The sequence below is a fragment of the Miniopterus schreibersii genome, assembly GCF_964146895.1.
Source record: "Miniopterus schreibersii genome assembly, chromosome: 14".
Lineage (NCBI taxonomy): Eukaryota > Metazoa > Chordata > Mammalia > Chiroptera > Miniopteridae > Miniopterus > Miniopterus schreibersii.
In genome coordinates this window covers 12405375-12432360 of record NC_138114.1, presented here as the reverse complement: position 1 = coordinate 12432360, position 26986 = coordinate 12405375, and the positions used below count along the sequence as shown (strand labels likewise).

Sequence of the window (26986 nt, the reverse complement as noted above, 5' to 3'; positions counted from 1 at the left end):
GGGGACAAGGGGGTGTCACTGCCCAGCCACCCTTCTGACCCGGCACTCCCACCCCACCCTGGAATGAAGCCTCCCCAGGACTGGACCCGACAGGCGGATGATCCTCTCAGAGCTTTGTACCTTCTCTGAGAAATACATTCGATGACCTGGATGAGATCTTTGTCTTCCACATTGGAGATTTTTCCCAGGCTGTGGCTTCCTGGTGTTCCCGTCCTCTCTCACAGGAGTGTGGAGTGCTCCCCGTGGTCACTTCTGGACAGGCCCGGCCCAGGCTGGCTTCTCTGGACACCTGCCTGGTCTTAGACACCTGTTACCTGCAGCCTTCCGAGCACCCCACCCAGGCCATGTAGAGTTTGATACTTGAGTGGCTTCTATGAAATGGGGCGCCCTCGCCTAGCAGGCCTGTTGTAACAGGAGCTGCTGAGCGTGAGCAGGTGTCCTGCTGGGCACTGCACGCACACACCCTCTGTGCTTGTGTGCTCACTCACATCCATGCCTGCACCCTCCCGATCCACTGAGCAGTAACGACAGCGCTCAGTACAGCCCTGGTTGTGCAGGAACATTGTATTTCTTCAAGTTCATGGCTACAGCTCACTCAGGTTTGAATGTTCTGCATTCAGATGGACTATAGTACACACTAATATGTTTTGAATGAGAGAGCGAACAAATGAAGAGCTGGCTCTGGGTAAGGCACTGTGAGGAATTTGAAAAAAGACAGGGTCCCTGCCTTCTGAGAGCTTAAAGTCCCAAGGTGAAGATGTCAGAGCTGGAAGGAAGGCACTGGGTGTTCAGGGCTGCACTGTGCCTGGGACTGAAGTGGGGTGAGCCCGTTGCAGGGTGCGTGTGCTGGAGAATAGAAGTATAAGATGGAACATTCTGAAAATGTTACGTGCAGTTTGCATCTGCATATGTATATCATGTATCCATGTAACTGAACATGCATATGTCCATGTGGACATGTACAGAACATTTACAGGGTGAATGATTGTTGAATGGGTATATGTAGGTGTTCTCATGGAATTATGCAGACTTGCTAACATGGGGTGTTGGGGGGCTGTCTGTGGCATGGGAGGAAGCTGGGTGGTGTAAGTGTGTAAGTGTGCACACGTCCTGATTCCTCTGGGCGAGCAGGTGCCCACATCATCTCTCCCCACCATGTAAGAGAGGGGCAGGGCCAGTGTGTGTGACCTAAAGCAGGTCTGCAATGCCTCAGCCTCCACATCCAGACGCAGGAATGATAATAGCAGTGACCTTGAGATTGTTTTGGGGACCCACCAAGTTCATGTGCCTGGCACAAAGGATGCATTTCATGTTAGTTGCTATCATCATGCTAAGGTAGGAGGGATAGTCCCGCAACGGGCCTTGGGGCCCAGGACTCTGAGAAGGGGAGCCAGAACAAAGGCAGCCACTGTGACTGGCTTGGCTCATGCCTTCCTCAGTGCAGGCAGGCCCTTAGCCCACTCCAACCAGAGGACAGGGGCTCTGAGAGGGGGCTCACTCTGAGGCCTGGACATTTCTGGGCATATCCCTGTCTGCCCCCAGATGGCTGAAAGCATCACTGCCCCACTCCTGAGACTGAGGGGAGGGCCTGGGAAGGCTCACTGGTACTGACCCAGAAGGCCCATGCCATGCTTGGGAAGGTGACTGGACCCTCCTAGACCTCCAGGAAAGGGCCTTGCATGGCTTCCGTGGGAAATCGGCCCTGGCCAGCCACAGCTTCCTCTCTGCAGCTTTCTCTCTGCCTGTCTCGGGATGGCAGAAGAATTCTGTGAATATTCTCAAAGTGTCCAACAGACAGAGACTATCAGACTGTTGGTGTATCAGAGCACTGTGGAGTCCAGAGGACCACCTGTGTGCCACTCCTCAGAAGGAGCCCCCCAGCTCTCAGGGCCCCTACTTTCTCCATCTGAAAAATCGGGTTGTTGATTTCTATCCTACTTAGTACCAGGGTTAAAGAGCCCCGGGTAGGCTGGGGTTCTGAGCCCTCACAGTTTTATCTCCTGCGCAGAGCCACTGGGCAGGGAACAGGTGGCCCTGGTCTCTTCCCACGGAGCCTCCATATCCTGCTGCCAGCCCTGGGAACTCACCTGGGCTACTCTTCTCCTTTGGGTGGGGGGTTGGTTCAGGGAGAGCGAATACACTGGCCAGGGGCCTTCCCCTGGACTCCTCACCCAGGGACCTGATTTCAGGGTGCTAAGTCAGCAGAAGTCAGGGTTACAAGTTGGAGCAGGAAGTAAAAATATCTGGTGTTTCTAGAACTCTTCAGGGTCTCCTGAGAGGGGAGATACTGTCATTATCAACACTGAACAGGTCGGGGAACTGAGGGCAGGGTGTGTGGGAGCATCGGTGAAGTTCAGGCTCCAACTCTGGCCTTCACCTTCAGAGTATGTCTTTAGTGCCCACCAGGAGACCTCCCACCTCCCGGCTATGCCTGAGCGGCATGGGTCCAGACTGCAGGATTTGGGGCTTGGTTAGTGACCCCTGAGCAGAGCAAGGATGAGACTGACCCCAAAAGAGATCCCGCATGCCCTGTGTGGTCACGCAGGCTGCACACACGGCCACTCACACAAAGACACGTACACATGTGCTCTCCACCCTGAGTGTCCCTCTGTTGAGGCAGCTTCAGTGTAATGTACATCTCCACTCTAGCCAACTTCGTTGTGAATGTTGAACGACTGTCACTTGTTTGTATACTTCAGAAGCCAATTCCTGGCGGGAGTGGGGGTTGTCTCTTTTCTTAAGCCGAATCCTGGAAGTACAATTAGGAGTGATTGTTTCATTTCTAAGGTTTTCCAGCGGCGCCTGGAATGCCCTGCTGAGCATCTAATTAGCTGGGGCACCCCAGTTCAGGGGCCAAGCCAGGGCAAGTTCACACCCTGAACCCAGGCCCAGGAGGACCTACAGGAGAGGGGGACAGTCCTCTCCTTTATTACATGAGGGCCAAGCTCACTGCCCACCATCCCAGGGCCCTGGCGGCCTTTGAGACAACATGCGGGCAGGACAGCAGAGCAACATGCAGCCGGGGTGCTCTGGGTTGGAGGGAAGGCACATCATCAGGTCAGGCTGGCTTCCTTGCTAAGGCTGACATTGGTGGGAAGGCTCTGAATGCTGTTCTTGCTCTAGACATTGAGAGCTCACCATGGTAGGGTATAGCCTGCCCAGTTCCCGTTTACTGTTGAAAACAAGAGCTCAGGAAGCTAAGCAAGTTGCCAAAGTCATTGAACCAGGCCTGTGTGCCACCAACGTTCTGCATCGCAGTCAGCGTGACATCTGGTACCATGGGGCCGAGGAGAGGAGGGTCCAGTGGGTAGGGAAAGGCTTCCGTGGAGAGAGAAGGGCCATTTAGACAGGTAGAGAGGGGCAGACAGTGCAAGGAGAGCTAGCAGAGGTGAAGGGCATCAGCCTGCAGGCTTTGGAAACCAAACATCTAGTATTTTTCAGTGCTTGCTTGGACTCCATGCACTTTTAAGGGTGTGTAGTTGAAAAACATATGCCTTATAGCCAAGCTCAGCCTGCAACCTAGAGGTTTGTCTGAGCTGCACATAACAGCTGGTGCCTGCTCGCTCCCTGCGGAGCCTTGGCCTCCAGCCTGGACTGGCTTAGTCGTGTGGTGCCATGGAGTGCCCGTGGCTGCCCTGGGAGCTGTTGCCCCTCACCCAGCCCAAGTATGTTCCCTGCAGCCTCTGGGAGGTTCGGGTTTCTGCCCGCCAGGTGGGCAGCTCTCCTCACAACACTACCCTGCTCCTGCCACCTGAGCCCCCCAGGTGCCATCTGCCACTCTGTTTTCAGGCGGTCTTGGGGTAAGGGCAAGGGGAAGGCAAGCAGATCCCAGATGGGCCAGGTAGGGCACCCCAGCCCTGAGGGCCAGGTAGCGCCCAGCCTGCTACCTGGCAACTGGGTTGTCACCAGCTCTGTAGGAGTGGGTGAGAGCTGGTCTGGGCAAGTGTGGGTGTGTGTAAAAGGGATCTCCTAGTATCTCTCGTGGCTTCTCTACATATATGAACAGTGGGGTCTGTCTAGGCATCTCTCTGCAGATCTGTGGATCTGAACATCTCTTTCCCGAGCTTGGCCATTTCTTGGGCATGCCTACCTGCCTCCCTGTGTCTCTACTTGTGTCTCTGCCTGTCCACTTGCACCTTCCATGTTGCTCTCCCTGTCTCTGTGTCCCTGCCTGTCTCTGTCTCACTACAGAGCCGATGAGAGTCCCTTAACCATCAGAGCTACCACCCCCCACGTTGGATTGCTCTACTTAATTTCATTTTCTCAGGGCTCCAACTCACAAAAATAAACCCTCCCTCCCCACCCCTGCACTTTTTTGATTTAACAAGCCTGCTAGAAAACAATAGTGATTTCCGCATCGATCATAAACAGAAGTGATTACCATACAATTACAGCCTGAACCATCAGCCTCGATGCAATCACTGAGCCACATTGTAAATCGGAAGACAATTGCCTGCAGAATTACCCCCAAATTGGTTTAAGTGGCAACAAAAGAGTGTTGGCATTTTGGGGAGGGGTGGGGGAATGCTGGTGATCCTGGCCCCATTGGGGAGCTTGTGGAGTCTTGCCTTTGAGGAAGTGGCTTGCTAGGGAGAGCTGCCTGCCATCCTCCCCCACCCCACTCTTTTTCCTTCAATTACTGCTCCTTAAGCATCTTGGCACAGTTTGTTATAAACTCATTTATACTAATGTGTGAGTGGCTAAGTATACCTTCATCTGAGATGGCGGAGAAGGATGCATCTGGGGGGAGGTGTTTCACGGAGGCCTCCTCAGCTCTCCTTGGTATACTTCTGTCCCCAAATCCCATCTCACCTCTGGCTCTTCCAGGCCACCTTGTCCCTGAAAGCTCTTCTGGTCTAGCTCCCATCCTGCTGCCTTCCCTCCCCCATTTCCCAGCCTGGTGGTGATCTCCTGCCAGGAACCTCCTACATTCCATCCAGGGCAGCCTACTCCCTCCTGCAGCTGTATCCAGCTGCAGGCCACAGTGCCCAGCCCGGTGTGCCAGGTCAGCCCACCCCTGGGAGCTTGCCAGCCACGGCTGCAGCAGGTTCCAAGAGGGGGCTCACAAGGCAGGCCGCGGGTGACCTGGGCCTGCCCCTTCCCAGCCTCCGGTTTTATGAGAAGTCCGCTGCCAGCAGTACATCTCTCAAGTGTCTGAAGACCAGACTCCTAATCTCCTGCTGTTTCTGCGGGGAGCTTGTCTTCGCACGGGGAGGCTATTTCTCTGCAGGGTCAGGCTGCTCTGAAGTTTCTGGGAAGCCGCTGGCATGCTTAGATTCTATCGGATTTGTTCACATCTAGGTTCTAAGTGCTTTTGTGTGTCTCATCTGATCCTCACTGAAGGGTTTGCACATGCTTATGATTTTATGCTTGTTTTTGATAAAGAAAGGAGACCCAAGGGTGATGCAGCTCATGGCAGGTCACACAGTCAACCCTTGAGGAATGAAGCCACAGACCCCTGCTGGAGTGTTGCTCCTTGCCAGCCTTCCCAGGCCCGCAAGACACAGGCTGGAATTGGGACCCCGGGGGGTAAAGGGGGTCTCACCTGATCTAGGACCTGCCCTGATACCTCAGACAATACCAGATATTTGAACAGGCACTTGCAGGGTGTGTGTTCTGTTCACACATTCGTTTGCACCTCTCATCCCCACTGCAGCCCTGTGAGGAGACTTGGCTCACCCAGAGCCCTCACATTCACTCCTGGTTCGGAAGCTGGTTTGGACCCACATCTGGCGTCCTGTAAAGCAGGAGGAAACCTGATGTCCCTGAGCTCTCACTGGTCCAAGTGTCCCTGAGGCTCCCTGTCTGGTTGCCCTGCTCACTGCAAAAGACTCAGGGCCTGCCCATCTATAGTTGGCATATTTAGAACCAAAATTTCTGTTGGTTGCTCCAGCTCTGCCCTATGCTGGGAGGGGCCTCAGTGCTGCCCTGGGCTTGGCCTGACTGGCTGGGGCATGCTGGGCAGGGCCTGTCTTGGAGTGACTCTGGAGTACCCCTGTGCCTGGCACCCACCTCTCTGGTGCTGGCATTGACGGAATACCAGAAAAGAAGCTGGCCAATGCAGTGTCCACAGACCGTGGTGGTCAGGGAGAGGTTACCACCTCCCACCCTGCCCAGCAGACCTGCCCTCACTTGCCCCACCCTGAGCCTTGCCCTTACGTCTCCTGGGTAGCCTGGTGTCCAGTGGGAAGACGGGAGTTCAGAGCCACAAAGACTTGTGGCACAGCCCCTGTGTGGTTTGTGCCATCTTTACCCAGGCACCTCACTGCGTTTTCTTTAAAATGGGAGCCTGCTGCCCTGCTGGACTATGAGATGGCAAAGGTGATACCATGTTGTTAGTCCAGGGTTCTCAGATAATAGCCACTATTATCCTTGGCCTCAGAATCCAGCCCTACCTTCGAGGAGAAGGGGGCCCAGTGTTTGGTGAGCATTTGTCATGTACAGAGCTTTACACAGGGCATTTTAAAGCTGCCTTTATGACCCTTCACTACAACCCCAAAAAGGCAGCGACCATTGTATCAGCCATGTCCAATGGTGGAGCCAGAGCCCCACATGGCCATTTACATGTAAATGCTTTGAGGTAAAGTTAAATAAAATCTAAAACTCAGCTCCTCAGTCGCACTAGCCGCATTTCAGGTGCTCAGTAGTCACACGTGGCTGGTAGCTCCTGGTTTGAACAGCACAGATAGGAAATTTCCATCCTTGCAAAGCTCTGTTGGACAGCACTGCTCTGTTATCCCATTTCACGGGTGTGCAGTTGAGGATTAAGCAACAGGTCACACTCAGGGACCCAACTGGAGGAGGGAGCTGGGGCACAGACCTGGGTCCATCAGCTGCACGACGCACAGCTCTTTACTGCCAGCCCAAATACTTCCCCTTTCTCACGCCCTCTATGAGCTCCTCAAGGGCCAGGACTGTGTTTGCTCTGTCCCCCAGTGCCCAGCCCCAAGCCCTCCCCCTGGAGGGGGCAGCATTTGTGGAGTAGATGGTGGAATGAGCAGCTGAGTGAGTACTGCCTGTTGAAACTAGGGGCACACCTAACTCCCCTTCTGCAGGAGGAGGCACAGAGCCAGCTGCCGAGGAGTGATGGATGGCCCCTCTCCCGAGATAAATGTGGCAGTCAAGGTAATCGGATTGTGTGTGACGGTCTAATTTGTAGGCGAGGGTAGGAAGCGCCCAGCCATGCCTCGCCCCCGCCACCCATATTAGTTTAATCAAATGTCCAGTATCTAAATGACTGAGCCCGGTGATGGATGGTGTGAGCTTTGTTAAATGCTCTTGCCCTGTCAAGCCCAACTTCCCAAGGCCCTGCCAGGCTCCTGGGCTCTTTAATTTGTTTTTTCTTGCTTGGTTATCTCTGCGTGGGGCAGGGAAGGGCTGGGGCTCTTCTGTCTGTCTTAAGTCTCTGATTTTTCAGGGTGGAGGAGAGAGAGACCAGGGCTGGGGGACGAGTGAGATGTAGTCAACTTGCACCTCTTCTGAGGAGCCTGACTCCCTAGAGCCCTTGACCTGGGCCTCGCTGTGGCTTCTGTCTCTTTTGGACTCTTCCAGCACCCTGGGCTAGCCTTTTCATTCTCTTAGTGGAGCATTCTGGTATGCCAGAAGTTGTTAGCTTTAATGTTGGAAAATATCTCATCTTTTCTGTATAATTAGTGTTTGTTTTGGCCCCTTTGAGAATATTCCCCAATCCCAAGGTCATAGAGATAATCTCCTATATCACCTTCTGGACAAATTATTGTATTGCTTTTCTTTTTCCCCTTGGTCTGTGGTGTGAGGTAGGGGTCAAGTTTCCAGTTCAGTCATTCTGAGCATGTGCTGTGTACCTCAGACCAGGCTGGGTCCTTGAGAAAGGCAAGATAGAAAGGCTCGGTCCTGTTCTCCAGGAGTGACAGTCTATTTGAAGAAACATGTTCTTCAAAAGGAAGTTAAGAACAGCACGTATAACACGCCACCCTTTGTGTCAAGTGGGATCTGCCCTTCTGTGCTGGGCTCGGGCCCAACCCTCCATTGATATTGACTATTGCCCATGTGTTAGGCATTGTTCTGGGCACTGAGGAGGTGGCAGTGAATGCAGCATGTGGAAATCCTGTACTGGAAGAGCTTTTCTTCCAGTGCGGGGAGTGGGGCATCAAATGATACATTGGGAAAAAGTAGAAGGTACTGAGGACTATGGAGAACTATTAGCAGGGGAAGGAAATAGAGTCAGTGGCGGGGGAAGGGTTGCAGTCTATAAACTGGAAAGGGAAGCCCTCCTCATCCTATGAGGGGTGAACCACATGGGTATCCAGGGCAAAGACCTTCCAGGCAGGCTTTGCAAAGCCTGAAATATATGTAAACAACAGAATAAAAACGGAAAAACCAAAGCCGCTAGCGTGATTCCCCTGGTAAGAGGAACTGGGCAGCAATACTGGGATGGGGAGACTGTGTTTTTCAGTACATACCTTTTTTCTACTTCTGTATATTTTTAATCATGCTCACACATTACTTCTTCAAAATAACATTTTAAAAAGTTAAGAAGGGAGGTGGCAAAATGTACAGGGAGGTGGAACCATCAGATGTAATGGAAAAAGTGAACCTAAACCTCTTCTGGGCTCCATCTGAAATGTTCATTTTCTAAGGAGAAGGGATCTGTGCATTATATAAATAAAAAGTAATTTTATTAAGTAAAAATTAATAATACCTACTCTGCCTGTTGTTTTTGGCTGGCTCTCCTTGGGTGGGTTCCTTAACCTCTCTGAGAGCCAGTTTCCTCCTGTGAAATGGGGGTGGTGATCTCCACTCCACAGGAGTCAGGAAAAGGAACCCAGAAGAGGCACGTGTTGAGTTTGCCTGGCCTGGAGCTAACCCTCATGGGGGCATATCCCCGCGTGGCCTGTCTCTCTTCAGGGCAGAGGAAGAGAATGGATTCCTGGCCTCAGATTCTCCAAGGGCTCAAGAGCCCAGGAAGGCCCAGGCTCTGTGTTCCAGCTCCCTCAGTGGCAGTAAGATTTGCTCTAGACCCTCAGGCTGACAGCTGTCCAAAACCCTGTGGCCCTGCCAGGTGGTCACTTGTGTGACTAATGGGCCTTTTAGAGCCCCCTCAGGATCCAGGTTGCCCAGCCGGTGCTTGCTGGGCTGGGGCCGGCTGGTCATCTGGCTCTCATCATCCTCCCTGCCTGGTGTTGCCTTCTCTCTGGGTGCTGTGTTCATTTTTCATCACCTCCATCAGAGGCAGAAGGCACAGAACTGTTTCCTGCAGGGAGAGAGCAGGCGCTGGAGGGGGGAAAGGGTGGGAGAGCTGCATGGTGATTAAACACTGCGGAGACCTAAACAAATGATGCTCCCTCCCCCAGCTGCTCTGGAGGAGAAATGGGGAGGTAGCCTGAACTGCAGGTGGCCCAAGCTGCTGTCTGTCCCCCGCCTCTGACGACAGCTGCCCTGGGGATGCTTCCTGGGAACCTCAGCGTGCTAGTGAGCCCCCTGGGGCCTAACTCAGCCCTTTAGCACTGTGAAGTAAGCCCCCAGACAGGGAGGGCGCAGGGCCACACATCTGACACACTAGCAAGTGGTGGAGCTGAGGACTTTCATGGAGAGACGATAGTAGTGACCTCACAGAATAGAAGTTTGAATGAGCCAATGCATGTGAAGTGCTCAGAACGGTGCCTGAGTGAAGTTCTCCTGCACTAGCCACTGTCAAGATTGCCCCATTGCACCTTTAGAGCAACTAGGTGAGATAGGTTTACATGCAGGTGAAGAGCCGTAGGTGCACATACCTGCCAGCGTCTTGCCCAGGAAACGCTGTTCATAGCTATCAGATGAAAGCCAGGCACACCCACTTCTGACTCCCCGCCCAGTGTTCTTTCTCTTGTACCAAAGCCAGGAAGAGATTCCAGGGTCAGACCTCCAGGGCCGTGAACACAGAGATCAGGAGAGGTCAGCAGCAATGCCGGAGACCATCTGCCAAGCACACAGTTGTCCTGGTTCTCCTGGTCTAAGAGCTTGTGTGCATCTGAACCCAGCAGGGGAGAGGGAAGAATGGTCCCCCCTCCCCCCACCGCCCTTCATGTAGCAAATGACCACCGAGCTCACCCTTCATTCTAGACCAGTGGTTCTCAAAGTGGAGTCCCTGGACCAGCAGCACGGGCATCACCTGGGAACTGGTTAGAAATATAGTCTTAGGCTTCAGCCCAGACCCACTGAATCAGATACCCCACTGGTTGTGAGGCACAGCAGTCTGTATTTTAACAAGCTTCCAGGTAATTCTGATGCACAGGTAAAATTGGGAGGCCCTGGCCTAGAGACTAATGTGGTTCAGTCCTGCCCTGAGACCTCACCATCCAGGACGTAGATTCACCCAGATGTCACCCAGGTGTGTTACACTCTGAGTAACAGGTGCAGCCAGGAAGCACTAGATGTAAATGTAATTCTTATAAATGATTCTTATTTTCATTGCAACAAGGCAGCTAGATATTTAAAGAAACCTCACAGAGAATCATTCCATCACGTAAAGGAGCTTCTGCAGAGAAAAAGCTCTGCTCTCATTTCCTGCCCCCGCCCCAAGTGTTCTATAAATTCAGCCTCTCCATCAGGTTTTCTTCACATGGTGTCTACCTATGCATAGCTAAAACAAGTAGGTAGCATGCTAAAAGAAGGACAAGTAACATAAATAGATAAAATAAATAAAATAAAATGACAGGTAGTCTCAAATGCACAGGTACCCTGCAGTTTAGGAGAGCTCAGTGGGTTGAATGAAGGCCAGTCTGGTGTTTTGGGCAGCTGGGCCATCCACTGCCAACCCCTGCTGGGCACCTGGAGAGGTCATAACAGCCAGGCAAGGGTGGATTCCAGGGCTCTTTCAAACATTCACGCTCCGGGTTTCTTGGAAAAGGAGTGGTGTGACCAACTAGGACGCCGGTACTTGGAAACACGAAATGTGCAGGCAGGCAATCCACTGCTCTTGCTGGTTAGATGAACAAGATGTGCCCTGCCGCATGGTTTTGGGTGGAGAACCCATTGGACCCACAGTGCAGGGTCAGGAAGGAGCATCTGAATCTGCCACTGAATGTGCCCAGGGGACCAGGTCATGTGCCCCTAAGCTAAAACACCAGCCCTAGTGTACAGAGGGACTGCAGCTGGGTGGGACCCTGCTGCCACCTCTAAGGCAACTGGCTGGCTGTGGCTCTGGCCTCACCTCACTAGCCTGCCTATAGAGTAGAAGGAATCATTCTCTGTCTGTGTTTCTTGCATCAGGAACCTGAGACTGTTGGAGGCAACCAGGTCCCTCAGCCAGGGGAAGGAAACAGGGAAGGAGGGGTATGGTGGGGGTGCAAATGGTGGGATGCAGGAGAACTGGGGTCCCATCAGCAGGTTTTTCCTGAATCTTTCCTTTCTCAAAGATCAGTGGCCTGAACTGAAGTCTCAGTAGTCGAGGGTCAGCTGACAAAGTGATGCCTGCCCCAAACCTCTCCCGCCGCGGTCACTGCAGCACACGTCCCCTCAGCCACTCTTCAGGGCTGAGAGGTTATTTTAGGCAGTTGCTCTATAGAAACAAAGGTGCCTGGGATTGGCACCTCCCCAAGACTTAGTCTCAGGTCCAGGACCCCAGGAAGGTCTCCACTGGCTTCATTAGCCTAGGCTGGGTAGAAGGAAACCGCCTTTTGAGAGTCATGGGGTTGGACATGGGGGCGGGAGAGAATGGAGGGAGCACACAGCAAGGCCTCTCAGTACACACAAAGGTGGATGGGCCTTGGTGTGTAGACTCTAGGTCTCATTGACCTTGGGAGGGAACTGGCCTCACTCCAACCTCTCCTTATGCTGGGAGCAGGACACAGCCAAACTGCAGGCATCCAGCTGGGAAGCCTTAGGAAAGTCAATTACCCAGGGAAGAAATTGATTCCCGCAACCCCTCCTTACCCCTGTGGCTCCCTGAGAGCAGGTATGGGCAGTGGTGTTTAGCCCCCAGGAGAAACTATATGTACAGAATAGAAAATAGGTTCTTCAGGTGGCTCCCGCTAGAATGAGGGCCATGGGGCTCCCCGGTTCCTGGGGGCACGGCTCCAGCCTGCAGAGGCAGGGCAGTTGTGGCTCGGGTCTTGTCTTGCAAAGGACATGGTACTCAGTGGCAGCCCCCTGCCAGCTTGTCTCCCAGGACAGCAGTGCTGGCCGAGGTCCCTGCCCAAGCCCTGCCTCCAAGCAGGAGGAAGCGCACCTGCAAGAGGAAAGCAGCATTCTCTTTCTGACGAAACTGCCCACCTTGAGCTTGTCTGGGGTGTTTTTTCGTTGAACCTGAGTTATCCAGGAAGGTTCAGATGGTGGTGTGAGGTGGGCAGGGAATTTGCCAGGCTGGGATTTTCCTAAAGCTCACGGACAGGCTCAGCCAGGCTGAATTCTCCTCTTGAGTCTGAGGAGCCTGCTCAGCAGGCCCAGCCTCCCATGGGTGAGGGACAGCCAAACCGGTTTGGGAATTAGCCCTGCCAACTCCGAGGTCCCTGGAGTTCAGTTCCCAGGGTGAGTTCACACGCCTTGAGACTCCCAGCTCCTGCCAACCCGGGCATCCCTTGGGGAGAGGGGGTGGGAACAAACGAATATTCCAGGAGGGAGGGAACAGCCCAGAGGCCCTCTGGGACTGGGCTGGGCCTCAGGACCTGCCAACCACTGAGAAGCAAGTAGGGCCCAGCGGAGCGGGGTGGGCCATGAGCCTCCAGGTGCATCCTGGGCCAGCCACACCATCAACCTGGTCGGTCTTCCTTGCATGTGGGGCCCTGAGCATGTGCAGCCAGAGAGGGGTAGACAGGAGAGGGGCAGGGTTACTCACACCAGAGGGCCAGTAGATGATTCCTCCTTGTTTTGACTTTCTTGCCCAAACAGTGATGGGAGATGACAGAGCAGGGAGCAGAGTGTGGGAATGATCTAGAAAAACCAGAAGCCATTGAAACTCAGGACTGCATGCTGCTGGTAGTGCAATGATACGGCCATTTTGCAGGAGAGCAAGATTTTTCCCCAAGGAAACCATCTGTGGTTGTATGTTCCAAAGGTCAGCTGTCAGGGCCCCTAAGTCCAACCTATAACCCTCCAGAAAAGACATTTTCTGTCTCCAGGGGGAAGTCCTAACCCCTCAGTGGTTGGTTCCCACAGCTGAGGCTGCAGCATCCTCCCCTGCCTGCCCGTCACCCCTAGGTCCTGCACACTCCAGGTGTCAAACCTCAGCAGATACACTGCCCACTCTGGGCTCTCAGCCTTAGTAAACAGGGCACCTGGGCAAGGTGAGCTCTCCGGAGCCCCTTCCATCTGTAGCCCATACCTGGTTGCAAGGAGTGTCCAATCCAGGTGTGAGAATGGGCAGCTCATCCCACAGCACCTGCAGGATTGAGGAGGGGTCAAGGCTGACCTTCGTTCCAAGAGATGTGACCCCACTCTGAGGCCAGGGCTGATTCACGGGCCATCTGACTTCAGAGAGCCCAGCACCCACTCGCTCTTTTGCATTCGGCCCAGAGAGAGGAGGAAGTTGCCAGAGATCCCACAGGAAGTTGGTAGCAAACTGGAACAAGATGCAAGGATGGCACTTAATCGTGGCAGTGGAAGGTGGGTGGGAGGTACAGAGCCATCTCCATGAGACTGTGCTGGCTCACAGATTTGTGGGGGTGAAAGGGAAACCATCCAGGGCCAGCAGCTGAGCCTCTGTCCTATGGTGTGATTGTGGGTAAGTCATTTCCTCTTGGGCTTTGACTTCTGCTTCTTAAAACTCAGACAGGATGAGTCCTTGGCGTGCCCCTCACTGGGTGTTTGTGGGGCTCCAATGAAGCAGAGGGTGCCGGGCAGTTGGGAAAACTAAAACGTTGTTTGTGTGCCCTCATGATCCCATTAGGTCCTCACTGTCTATAGTGAAAGGTGCCACCCAATTTCACAGACATGCCCACGTGGCCCCAGGCTCCCCTGCTGGATTAGTGGTCATGATAGGGCAGGCAGCTGGCTTTCTGAGGCCCAGCAGCCACTATCCCTGGCCCAAAGGCTGTGAGTCACTGTCCCGGTGCCCACCCCTCTGTGGTCGTGTGCATCCTGTGCCATTTCCTCCTGGGAGGAGATGACCCGAGAGTACTGGCAAGGAGGGACCTTTTTTCCATTTCTAGGGGGAACCCAGCAGAGGTGTGCCTACAGAGGAAGACAGCTAAGTAACAGTTCTGTGGATAGCTCTGTTCGGGAGTGGGGGAGGCTCTGATCACCCGTTCCTGCTGGGAGCATAGGGGTGAGAGCAGAATCCTGCCCTTGGCTCTGGTCCCAGTCCCACCTCCTGCTAGACACACAGGGAATGCAGGCTGAGGAGTGGCCAGGCCTCTCAGTGACCCACCCCTTGTTGGTGGCCACTCTGATGGCCCAGTACGGATAGGACTGCTGCAAAGTCCACCCCAGCGCTCACACCCAGGGGCTACCAAGGAGTTGGCCCAGACTGGCTGCCTGCACTGCATAGCTGGAGAGCTGAATCAAGTGAACAGCTGTTGGGATCCAGTTCTCCAGGGGCCTGGGCTCCACTCAGTGCAGTTTCTGGCAGGGAGAACATTGGGTACAGCCGGGTGCTGGGAGCAGCACTGCCTGCCCGATATGAAGGAGGTTGTGCAAAGCTGGGCCCAGGCATGTAAGCACTGCCATCCTCTTGGAGATGGGTGAAAGAATTTGTATTTTATTTGAGCAACAGCACGTGTATGGGAGACAGAGAAGGCTCTTAATCCTAAAGGGGTATGTGCTCAATATCAACAACAAAATAACAGTTTATTCTTATATAATCCTTCCTCTGGGTCAGGCATTGTGCTAGCATATTATGTGTATTAGCTTGTTTAATCCTCAGGACAATTTAGGAGGTAGGTAACATTTATTATCCCCATTTTACAAAAGGGGAAAACCAAAGCACAGAGAGGTTAAGTAACTCACCCAAGGTCACACAGCTGTTAAGTGGTTGAGCTGGGATTTGAACCCAGGCAGCTTGGCTCCAGAGTCTGTGTTCTTGGCCACCCTGCCTTCTGGAGGCAGGAGGTAGTCAGCATTCTATAGCTTACAGGTTTCCAGTTGAGATTCTTTGCCATGAAGCTAGCCATCTCTCACATATGGTTTAGAGCTCAGGGCCTTCCTTCCTTCATCTTGGGACTCTTCACACCAGGCCCGAGAGCAGAGGTTCCTTCTGTTGTCTCCTCACTTTATAGATGAAACAGACTATCGCAGGTCCTCACCCTTCGCCCTCCCCTCCTGGGCCCTAACCTCTCCTCTGCCCGGGCCTGGAGTCTGGAACCCTGGACCCCAGGCGCAGGCAAGAGTCCCCACTATCCTGACCCCCAAGCTTCCCTGGGCAGTGGCCCCAGGACTCCGTGTTTGGGAGATGAAAGAGAAAAGTCAGAGGGCAGGAGGGTGTGGCCTGGGCCAGGAGGCAGGAAGAGAAGCAGCAGTGTCTCCTGGGAGCCCTGGGTAAGATGCTGTGGGAAGGCCTCTGCCGTTCCCCATGGACAGACACCATTAGCACGAACCCTGGTGCCAGCCCCTGAGCAGAGAAAACCCAGGGCTGCAGCTGGCCTCCCAAGTTTTATGAACTTGATGTTCTTTCTGTCAACGGCGTACCTTTTGTTTCCCATTTTGGCATGACTCATCCATGCTGTGCGTGTCACAAACAGGTGTCACCTGACTTGGTTGTAGATTTTGTTTGATGACAGCCCCAACCTCTCTACACCTGTGATAGGATTTCTCTCAGGGCTGATGCTCCTAAGGCTGTCCCTACCCTTAAGGAATGGGCAGATGCTGGCGGGTTTACAGATCATGGCAACAGGTAGCAGGTATTACCCTGATAGTCCAGGTCTCTCACACGGTGTGCCCAGTGTCTGTGTGACTCTCCTGTCCTTTGCATATTGGGTTATCTAGCTGTAATTCATTTCAGTCTCTTAGTCATGCGTTTGCCTAGCCTGTGCCAAACATGCTGGGTGCTGGGGTGGCAGAAGTGAACCCCTCAAATCCCATTGCTGCCCTCGGGGCTCCTGCTCTCCCTGTAGAATGCCACAGTTTCCCCAGGTAGCCATGGAGCTCCTGCTGTCCACCTGTACAGCCACTGGGGACACAACTAGAAAGAATTGATCAGAGTGCGCTGGTGGGAGAAGTCCTCTGGCTGTCTTGCGGAGTGTGGGTTTCTGGGAGGCGGGTTTGGAGACTGAGATAAATGATAGGACACACTTGTCATAATTCAGGGGAGAACAGACACAGTTGCAGAAGGTGATAGGAACAGAATAGAAGCCGAAGGGAGAGACTGCGGAGACGATCAGGCCCTGGTGATCTGAGGGTGGGGCAGGGGAGGGCAGTGGAGGGGCATTGTCCTGAGGTGGCTTGAGGTGTTCCTGGGAAATCAAGCGGATATGGGCACAGGCACCTGTGTCAGAGCGGGAGGGGGAGGAGAGAGCCCAGCGTGGATGCCTGGTTCCATCCTGACTCCCCAGGTGACGCCCTCCAGCTACCCAGGGCAGACCTCTCCTCTGGGAATCTCACCACCATGCTCTGCTGCCACTTGTGTGGATTTAGTAAGCGATGGATGATATGGAAGCATTTGAAAATGGATTGTTAGTATTTTTCATTGGCAGTGAACCCAGGTTGCATGTTCCCGGGACCTCTTTCTGTCTGTCTCTGCCCCAAGGCAGGGCTTGAGAGGGCAGTGCCTGGCAGGTCTTCCTGGACATCACGGAGTCCTGTCCATGCCTGGGTCTTAGAAGCCCCTCCTTCTCCCTCCCTCACACACTCACACACAGTTCCTCTGTTCCGCAGCCTTTTAGCAGCTGAGATGCTCTTTGATACTTAATAATAGGCTTTTGTTTCATTTGCGTGAGGCATCCCCAGGCTGCAGCACATTTGAGAATTCTCCTGTTTGGCCCTAATGTCTGGGTCTCCGTACCCTCCTCTTGGATGGCCCACTGCTGCTCCCACCCCTTCCTGATGCCCAAACCTTACTGGGAATGAGCATTCCAGGCCACTTGCTGTCTAAACATCCTCCTGCTCGCCTCCATGGGGGAAAATGTGCCTTTTTTTCCTGTGGGCATGGTGGCTGCCTCTGGTTTCTGGCTCCTTTTCAAGTCTGAGACCAGCCTGGGAGGGGTAGGCTCTCACCCGTGCCAACGAGCTTGCCTGCCCCTTTGATGCTCCGGCTTTCAGACCCCAGCCTCTGCCTCCCCCCACCCCCACCTGTGCATTGTCTGCTGGCTAAAAGGCTGATCTGGAAAATCACCTCCACCCTCTGCACTTGGAGCCCAAGCAGTTCCCACATCGGGAATGCAGGCTCCTCCTGCCGCTGCCCCTCAGATAAGACTGATGCCCTAGCACGAGTCCATCTGGTCAGCCCACCCTTAGCACCTGCTCTGCCAGTCGCTGCAGGTATAGAGGCAAATGCAAGGCCGGTGGTCACTGTCCCCAAGGGGGTGCATCGGACAAGCCAGGTCTCAGACTCCCCAGGGCTCCACTACAGACCTGCCCTCACTCTTAAATCTGTTTTTTGTTGTTGTTTCTTGTTCTTAAAGGACACAGTGGCTGCTGGCTGCAGGGAGGGAGTGACCAGGAAGATCTTGGGGAGCAAATGTTAGATCTGGGCTCTCCCTTGAGATGTGCATCCTGCTCTTCCCTCAGATGTGCATCCTGCTCCTCATCTGACTCTCAGACCTGGCGTTCCCTTCCATTTCTCTTCCAGAGGGGTTCATGGTGCCTTAGCGGTGCCATCCTCTGGTGCAGACACATCTACTGGATCCTATTAATAGAAGGTGCCCCACCTCCTTGGTCACACACACCACTACTCATGTTCCTCTGGTACATACCACACCATGACACAGCATCTGCTGTGAGACGCATGCTGCTGGCAGGTGACCTTCATTGTCTGAGTCCATGGCAGGTCTAGAATTGGCCCTAGTGTCCCTTGTGGCATCCTGGATAAGCTAGAGAGATAAGTGCAGGCAGTGGGAGCAGGAGAGGTTAACCCATCGGGTCTTCTCCCCATCTGGAGTCTCCTCTTCCTTCCACTGACCCCTCAGGACTCCTGCTTCCCCTAAGGACATGGCCTTCTGGAATTTGGCTGCTAAAGGCCAGGGCTCCAGATGGTGCCAAGTGAGACACCTGGGCCTGTGTCTTGGTCTGTTCTGGATCCTAAGGAACCTGCCCCCACCCCACTCCCATTCACAGTGCTGCAGAATGGTTCTTACCCTGCCCCTCGGTGTTCACCATGGTGACTAGGAAGGGACAGCTCTGCAAAGCCTGTAGCTGAGGGGGCAGGTGGTCCTGGTTGTCTGCTCAGGGACCTCGGGCTTACACACACTCAGCCGCCGCCCACTCTGAATTTCAGAGCTAGCTGCACGCCTACTCAGTTCATTTGTCTCTATGCTCTGCCGTGTGGTCAGAAGTGCACAGAGATGCAAGGCCCCGTCTCTCCTGGTGTTCACTCACCTACCAGCCAAGGTCAATAACACTAATTGTCATTTTAACAAGCATGTGTGTAGCACCTACTGTGTTGCGCTGTTCCTGTTCCTACGCTTTACCCCGGTAACTTGGCTCATCCTTACAGCTATGATGGGGAGTAGAGTTACCACCACCCCATTTTAGAGATGAAGAAACTGAAGCACAGGAAGGTTAGATGAGTTGCTGAAGGTGTTATGTGGGGGGCAGAGACAGAGCTGGGATCAGGTCTTGCAGATCAGTTCCGGAGTCGGTGCCTCACCAGCTTTTCTGTTGTTACTTGGTGCAGTAGTGTGTATGGGACTGAGGGGCTGCTTTTCTGGGGCTGCTGTGAGTTACAGGGTCCTTTGGTCTCTGCCCATCCTCCCTCCCTTTCTTGGATACCTCTGTGGTTGTTTGACAACAGTCATTTACAGCTCAGGTCCACTCACTGAGGAGGGCAGCTTCTGTTAAGCCCATTTCACAGATGGGGAAATTGGAGCTCCAAGTGGTGAAGCAGCCTGTGTGAAATCTCAGAGCCAGAGTGGCAGGACACAACTTTCTAGTCCCAGCTGTGGGACTCCGGAGTCAGGGCTCTTAGCCCCTGTTCCCCATGGCCTGCCCTCTATTGTCCCCTCCCCTCTCCTGGGTGGTGTGGCACTGGTGCCCATCAGGACTTCCTTGACACCTTCTCGAGGGCCTGAGATTGTTTCCTCCCATTTGTGAGGCGCTTTCCTGCCTGCGGAGACCAGAGCACATATGCACATGTGCCCTCTGTCCTCAGGAGACCACACACAGTGGTTTCGTGGACTCTGTGCTTGCTACGCACCAGACACTGTTTTAAGCACTTAATGGGTGTTAGTGTCATCTGAACATCAGAATAATCATAGGAGTGAGCATTTGTGTTATGCCCATTTAACAGATCAAGAAACTGAAGCCCAGAGAGCTTCTGTATTTGCCCAGTCGCATAGTTCTAAGGGTGGAACCCAGACTGTCAGAGTGAGTGGTACACGCAGGATGAGGTGGCCTCAGTGGCTCCCCAGGCAAGTAGGAGGGACACTCTTGACCCTGCCTACACAGCTTAAGATGGCTAGTGTCTCCCTGAAATTCTTCCCATGGCTGGGTGTGCCTTCTGCACACCAAACCAGGCCTTCCCATCCCTCCCACCCCATCCCAGAACTCCTTATGCCTGGTACTCCTCCCCCATCCCAGAGCCTGTGCTCAGTGGTCCCTTTTCATGCCCTTCCCCAACTAGCGTCCAAAACACACAGGACCAAAGAGGCGTGTAGGCAGGACCTGCTTCATCAAAGCAGGCACGCTCAGCCCAGCTGTGTCAGACAGCCAGACCTGGGCACACGCAGACATCCACCCAGGAACCTGGACACCCGCCCCTTTGGGCTGTCTTTCTGCTTGGGTACTCCCTACCTGCTGCTGTCTGTCAGTCCTTCTGGTTCTGACAGTGCCCAGACTCCCTTTCTGGCTGCACATTCCCACATGTTGTCATTAACTAGCGTTTGCCCCAGAACAGCCTGTGTTGGTTTAAGCCATGATGATAGCATGCACTGGATCCGTCTGCTGTGCATCTCCCTGCCGTGTGTCTGCCCGTGTGGCCCCTGTGCTGGTGCTTCCTCGCTCCCCATTATGTCCCCCTTAGTTGCAGGAACGTGGCTGTCCTGGCATCTGTATGGTGCACTGGTTGCCTGATACACACATCCCATCTGCTCAAGCATCCCAGGCCCTGTTCCACCACCAGCCTCCCTTCATTTTATTCCCTTTCAGAAAAACACTCCAGGACTGATAGGAAGATGAAGGCTACCCTTGACCTAGCAGGGGGGTGGCCTGTGTCAATGGAGGAAAGCTCTGAATGCCCCCATGGTGCCCCCATACCTCCTGCGTGGCGCGGGGGCCCCCAGGAGGAGCGAGGGCTGGGAGGGGCGGGGCGGGCGCACCATCTGCGGCCGCCTTTGTGCTGGCAGCCGAGCAGTCCCTGCATCGCTGTGATCCAGTGCCTCGTGCTTGGCGTGCAAATGAGTTTCCAGATGCCCAGTGCCCCCCGCACAAGAAGCAGTAACTAGGGGCCTGGGAGAAGAATGGAGCAATCTAGAAATTCATTTCTGTTTGTTCCAGCCTCTGAATAGGCTGCTTCCCCCTCCAGCTGCGGCAGATGTGTGCTGGGCGCCCACTCTAGGGGCTCTTTGCCACGGTTCCTGGGCAGACACATGCCAGGGTGGGGGCTTCTCTCCTGCACTCTCCTCCCTTTGCAGTGGTGGCAAGGTAAGCCCCGCAGAGAGGGGCAGGGTGCATCTTTTAAGACACAGCTAGCCCATTGGCACCCCAGCCTGGAGAGAGAAACAGGTACCCTATTGGGAGGGGGCAGAGGCTGGATTTTGGCCCCCACGTGCCTCCTTGGTCAGGCGTCTTTGTGCACCACACAAGCTGAGCAGATATACCCAGCAGCCCTGGTGGGATCCCTTGCCATCCTTCCCCATTCCCTGTAAGAACCACTGCCCTTCCTTTGCCCTTGGGCCCCAGCCGGCCCATGGGAATGTGGACACCTCTCTCCCAGGCAGCTCACAGCAGGACTGGGTGCTTCTGCTGGTCCTAAAACCCGCCTCTTAGCCCCTGCCCACTCAGTGAGGGTCAGGAAAGACCCCCCTGCTCCCCAAGATATGGGCCCCACTTGTTCCCCACTCCTGCTAGAGCTTGTCTGGGCCACAGGCAGGGACAGAGCCTGGCAGGGTCTCAGAGAGTCCCCAGCCCTGCTGATAGGAGACCCTATTCAGGATCTGAGCGGTTTGAAGTGGCAGCCCTGCCCAGTCACTCCCAAGCGTGTGCATCTGGGCGTATTTCCCCAGTGCTGGCTGAACATGGTAAAGGGTGGATTCAGATAAGTCCTGTGATTCGGTCAGAGGGCTGAAGACCATGCCTCTCAGTTTTTGCTTTCTGAAGGGTTTCATATCCTCCCCCACATTCTGGTTCAATGTTAGGCTCTATCACCAGGGTGTAAGGCAGGGGCACCATCTGTGTCTCTGGCCCTCTGGCTCTCTCTGGTTACTGTGAGCCTGAACCTCAGTCTTCTCATCTGTAGAATGGGGATAACAGCTAACATTCTGGATCATGCGGGGCAGATTCAAGGAAAGGCCACAGAAGCATGTTGCACAGCGTTCAGATGGGAGACCCAGGAAATGAGGGAGTGGGCTCTGTGTCCACCAAATAGCTGAAGCCAGTCCTGGGTTCACAAGGCTCCTGGCCACCTGATCTGGTTGAAGTGCTCATGGCAGGAGTGGGTCATTGGCTGGGCTGTGGTCACCCCTTTAGGCTTCTGCTCAGCAGTGGCTCCCATCTGCCCCTCACCACAGCCCTGGGAGGAAATCAGGGCAAGGTTCATGATTCCTCTTCCCCGGCAAGCAAACAGACCCAGAGAGGGTCTGTGAGCCCCTACAGGTCACACAGCAAGCTGATGACAGCCTAGCCCTCCTGTCTCCTTACTCCGTCCCCAAACCTCGGCTCCCTCTTGCACTTTGGAAAGACTGACCGGACATGCTAACCTTCGGTGCCTTTGGCCCCTGATGGCCACATGGGGACAGTGAAGGATGAAAGAAAACCTATGCTTTCCTACCAGCGCCCTGTTAATTCTAGCTGCTTTTCTCTTGGTTTTTAAGGCCTCTCTAAGCCTGGATGTGGAGGGTTCTCCCGTGTTCCTGCCTTTGGTGCCCTTGGGAGACTAGCTTAGCTCCCACCCCACCCCGGGGCAGTCCTCTACCGTGGAAGCCCTTTGTCTTCTCGAGCCTTGTGCCCAGCAGCGCAGGGCCAGTCTCGGATCTGACCAGAAGCACATGTGCTCAGCGGAGCCCATTGTCGGGAGGGGCTTCAGGGATAATCAGGCGGGCACTGCTCGGGTTGCCCACAGGCTCCAGGAAGGCTCTGGGTTTTGTTTCAACCTTGTGATTTTCGCTTCACCCACGTCGAGCTGCTTGTCCAGAGTCTGGGGGGTGGGCTTCACTGAGAAGTCTGGGAGCTGCCGGCAGTTCTATTTGGCACCCCCTGGTCTCCCCTTGGCATCGTCTCTGCCATCCCCTCTACCATCTTGATCTCCTCTTCGCCGTTGAAATTGGCCTTCCCCAGAGCTACTCCTACAACCACAGAAGCTTTTCGGGGGGGGGGGGGTGCTAGTCCCACTTTACAGGTGAGAACACTAAGGCCTCTTGGTGTCACACAAAGGTGGGGAGCATAGCCAGCATTACTGTCACTGGTAGAGTGAGATGGGGCGGGCATGTCGGTGTGGTGGAGGTGCCACTAACTCCCCTCTCCTTCTTTGCAGCCCTGCTGTCCTCCTGGTGCGAGGAGCTCGGCCGCCTGCTGCTGCTGCGACATCAGAAGAGCCGCCAGAGCGACCCTCCCGGGAAACTCCCCATGCAGCCCCCCCTCAACTCCATGAGCTCCATGAAACCCACTCTGTCGCACAGGTAAGTAGGCAGTGTCCCCAGGTCCAGGCCAGGAGCTGCTGGGTGGGCACTGGGCAGCCACCCCTCAGGCCACAGATCTCCTAGAAACACCTGTCAGGCGGAGAATGCGGTGGGGGCCTTTAAGCCGTGGGGATATTACGTTTTCCAAAATGCAGTTTAAATCCTCGTGGGTAACACTGTCCCCCACCCCGTCAAAGCAGGTTGGAAGCACTGGTCTTACCCAGCCTGACTGCCTTTGGGGGAGGGCTGTCTCTTCTTGGACTCCAGGCTTCTGGTGGAAAGTTAGCAATCCCTAACCCAGCGCCGTCTCTCTTCCCTAAGCAGTGTTTTGAGCAAACTCAGAGATGTCTGGGGCAGCAAGGGGCTCAGGAAGGTCACGGGGCTGCTGGTTCCACCCCCAGGTGGGGAGGGAGCCAGCCCAGGCTCCACCAGGCAGGAGCCAAGTAGGTCTGGGCCAGTCATCACAGAAGCTCAGGACCACAGGCAGAAACAGGCTCATGAGAGGCCACCAGGCACCAAGGAACTGGCCGGTCTGTCCCGCATCAGCCTCAGGAGGTGCACATGGTCCAGCCCTGCAAGTTCCCCAGTCAATTATCTTGCCGTCCCTCACTGAGCTGCAGATGCCCTCTCCTGGCACTCTGCAGGCTGACCCTAGAACAACAGGGCCCTTCTTGCTGTCTGCTGTCCCCATGTGGGTCCCTACTGACGACCAGCAGGGGTATTTGCAATCAGAGCTCAGCTCATTACCCAGCCCTACCAAGGCACCTAAAGCCCAGAGCTCACTGCAGGAGGCCTGGGTTGCACCATTGAGACACTGCCTGGAAGTGGGGTATTGACCATGCTTTGTAAATCAAATTAGAGGCTGTTGACTCTCAGTGCCAGCAGGACCTCGGAGCTCCTGGAGTCAGAGCCCTGCCCCAGCAAAATAGCCCTGACACATGGCTCCTGCCTCAGGCAGAAGCTCTCTGCAAGGCAACAAGCCCACCCCCTCCGCCCAGGGTCATTGCCTCACCATTTCCTTGGCCAGGCCTAGGACCACTCCCACGCATAGAACAGCCACCCTTCTGTGGGTGTTTCTTGGGGGAACTGTTGGCATTTGGGCAGGACTTTTTTCCACAAGGTGGAGTACTTTGCAGGGCGTTTAGTGTCTTGGTCCTTCCCACTTGATTGTTCTAGTGGCCCCCAAGCATTGCTGACATGCTCTCACACATTTGGGGGTGGGGGTGAGGGTATCAGTGGTTAGGAACCTCTGCTAAGCAGAGAAGCAGAACACCTCCATCCACCTTCCACCCCTTGCTCCTGGCGGTAGGTCTCCTCCATCTGAACTGCCGCCCGGCGCTAAGCACAGGCTATGGCTCAGTGCAACCCAACTTACATACTTTGCGTTTAGCAACATGACGCTTTGCCCTGTAACTCTCTGTCCCTCCGGAAACATCCTGCCTCTCGTGTCCTTCCCAGCCTTTCTGCTCCACCTCATTTTAGTGAAGATGTTGCTGATGGTGGGCCAGGGCCCTGCAGCCCCGCTTAGAGACCTGCCCCAGACCCGCATGGCCATGACCACAGGGGTTGCAGAGTAAATCTGGACCATGGCCAGCCCTTTGCCAGATCTTGACTGAATTGAGCTAAAGGCAAGAGACAGTTAGTCTTGGGATTAAACAAAGGATGTCTGTGCTTCAGGGGCTGAATCCTGCTCATTGAGGAAAGAGGACTTGGTGGGGCAAAATTGGGAGCTGGCAGATGGAGGCAGGGTTAGGGTCGGGTGTTAGGCAGGCCTGACCTGGAGGTTCAGGAGGAAGATGTCTGGGCTGACCATCAGGAGGCTGCTCAGAGGACAGCTTGAATCACAGGTTTGAACTGTGCAGGTCAGTTGAAAAATCCATGTGTAAGTGGAGCTGCGCAGTTCAAACGCATGTTCAAGGGTCAGCCGTACTTTCACAAATAAGATAAGAAGCTGTCTGACCATCACCCCCCACAGCTGCATTGCGTTACTTGGAGGAAGCAAGCTCCATTTGCCTTTTCATTAAGGAGGAGATGGGCCGGGGTGAGCTTAGGGATCCTGGGGTGTTCAGGATTTGGCGCTTGGAGGTGCCTGGCTGTTTAAAGACTCAAGTCCTATTTGAAGGCTCTGAGGACAAGCAAACAGGAGAGGGTGAGGAATACCTGGAAGCTTGAAGCCCCAGGCTGTTTGACAGGGACCGCATGACTTGGGTGTCTGTAGTTCAGGTATTAACTACAGTTACGCCCATTACAGGCCGTGGAGGTGGGCACCACGGAGGTGGGTGCCACAGCACCAGGCTGTGATTGGGGCCTGTGCCTCCAGGCGAGGCCCGTGGTGGTGCTCAGCACCGTGAGGAGGTGTCAGAAAAGGATCAGGCCACTGCAGCGCCTAGGTGTCCCTGAGGGTGACAGTGGTCCAGAGGGATCCTGAGTACCCACAGACTTGGATAGAGCTTTAGGATTTGTGGAGCAGTGTTTGAACTCTCTCCCTATTTGGTCCTGACCACAGAGCTGTAGGTGATGCAGAGCCCTGCCCAGGAGAAGGGAAGCCTGGAGAGACCAGCCCAGGGCAGGACGGGGCTCAGGTCTGCAACCAGGCAGCAGGACCCCTTCCCAGTTCCTTCAATGTGACCTGGACCTGACACCAACAGTTATTTCTGCCTTTCACTCCCAGGTTTTTCAGGAGTGGTTAAAAGAGCCATTTGTGATTACACATTGTCCGTATGCAAATCAGTGTTGCAAAGGTAATTAAAAATCTAATAAATCGTGTTTACATTCTAAATTTGATTACAATCAAAGCCTGGAATTGCTAGGGAAGACTCTGAGGCGGAGGGGTGCCATCCTTCCTCTTCAGGTGAGGGGTGTGCAACTCCCAGAGGAGAGGCTCCTTGGCAAGGTGCTAGTGCTCCACTTGAACCTGGGCAGGGCCCTGATACTCCACTTAAACCTGAGCACGTCTCTGGTGCTCCACCTGAACCCAGGCAGGGCCGTGGTGCTCCACTTGAACCTGGTGCTCCACTTGAACCTGGGCAGGACCCTGGTGTTTCTCTCTGCAACAGGTTGTGGCACAGACCCGGGAGCCAGGCTGCCAGGTGTCAACTTTCATCTCTGCCATCTTCTAGCTGGGTGACTTTAGAACAGCTCCTTAACCTCTCTTTGCCTCAGTTTCCTCATCTATAGAAGTGGAGAAACAGCCGTGCAGGACGTACATGCTTGTCACCGGGCCTGGCACACGGAGCCCCATGGACTAGTTGGTATTCTCCCAACCTCAGCCTGGGGACGTCCAGGGCTAATGGTCAGCTAACAAAGGAGTCTTCTTCCCTTGGTCACATCACACCACCCTCATTTTTAGCAGTTTGCACACCTCTACCTAAAGCTAAGTTTGTAATCAACCCCCTTCTTGCCCCCAGAATTTTATTTTTTTGAAATGAATGAAGTATTCATAAATCCTGCTCCATCAGTTCCAGGTTACCAAAATGCAAGGATCTTTTTCTTTCCTCCTTCCTATTGAAAAAATTTAAAACCCTCTAATATGCAGTTAGCTGCACAAGTTCCTCTCTAAGTTTCACTGCAGGGAGGAAAAGAAGCAGGCCCCAGTAATTGTGATGATGGAGAGCTCTGTTAATGGTTCCCCTAAATTAAAGAGGGTGGGCACTTCGGCTCCTCACTGCCTTGGGTTTCATTAGTGGTAACACTGCAGCCTTGCACGGAGACGGGACCAATAGAGCTGGATCAGGGGAAATTCATTAGGGTCTGACAATACCCTTAATCGGAATTTGTTATTTCTCCCAAATAAAGTGGCTGTTAGAAGTGCAAGGGAAGAAATAACTCAGCCCTCCCCCTCTTCCCTCCTTGAAGGTCTGCAGACACTGCCACAGGAGGTACCTAAGAGCCAGGAATCATCTCTCCCTCTTCCTGGGCTTGATTGATTTTCCCACATTTGGCAAACACTGGTCACTGCCCATGGAGCTGGCAAGCAGACCTGTGAGCCATCTACTCTAGCTGCAGTGTGAAGAGCTCTTTATAACATATATGAAAAATGTGCTGAGGGAACTGAGGAAAATTCCCTTGGTTCTGTTTAGGAGAGTCACAAAAGAGAGTATCCAGACTAG

General features: G+C 54.2%; 1 protein-coding gene across 6 annotated transcripts in view; it reads left to right on the top strand.

Annotated features, from left to right (window-relative positions):
- ZMIZ1 (zinc finger MIZ-type containing 1) overlaps positions 1-26986 on the top strand; it is a 220876-nt gene that overhangs the window by 163535 nt on the left and 30355 nt on the right. For all 6 annotated transcript variants that reach the window (XM_081157616.1, XM_081157614.1, XM_081157613.1 and 3 more), the window contains one exon: positions 22733-22877. In XM_081157616.1, coding sequence (XP_081013742.1) covers positions 22733-22877 — 145 coding nt within the window. The remainder of the gene's footprint in view (positions 1-22732; positions 22878-26986) is intronic.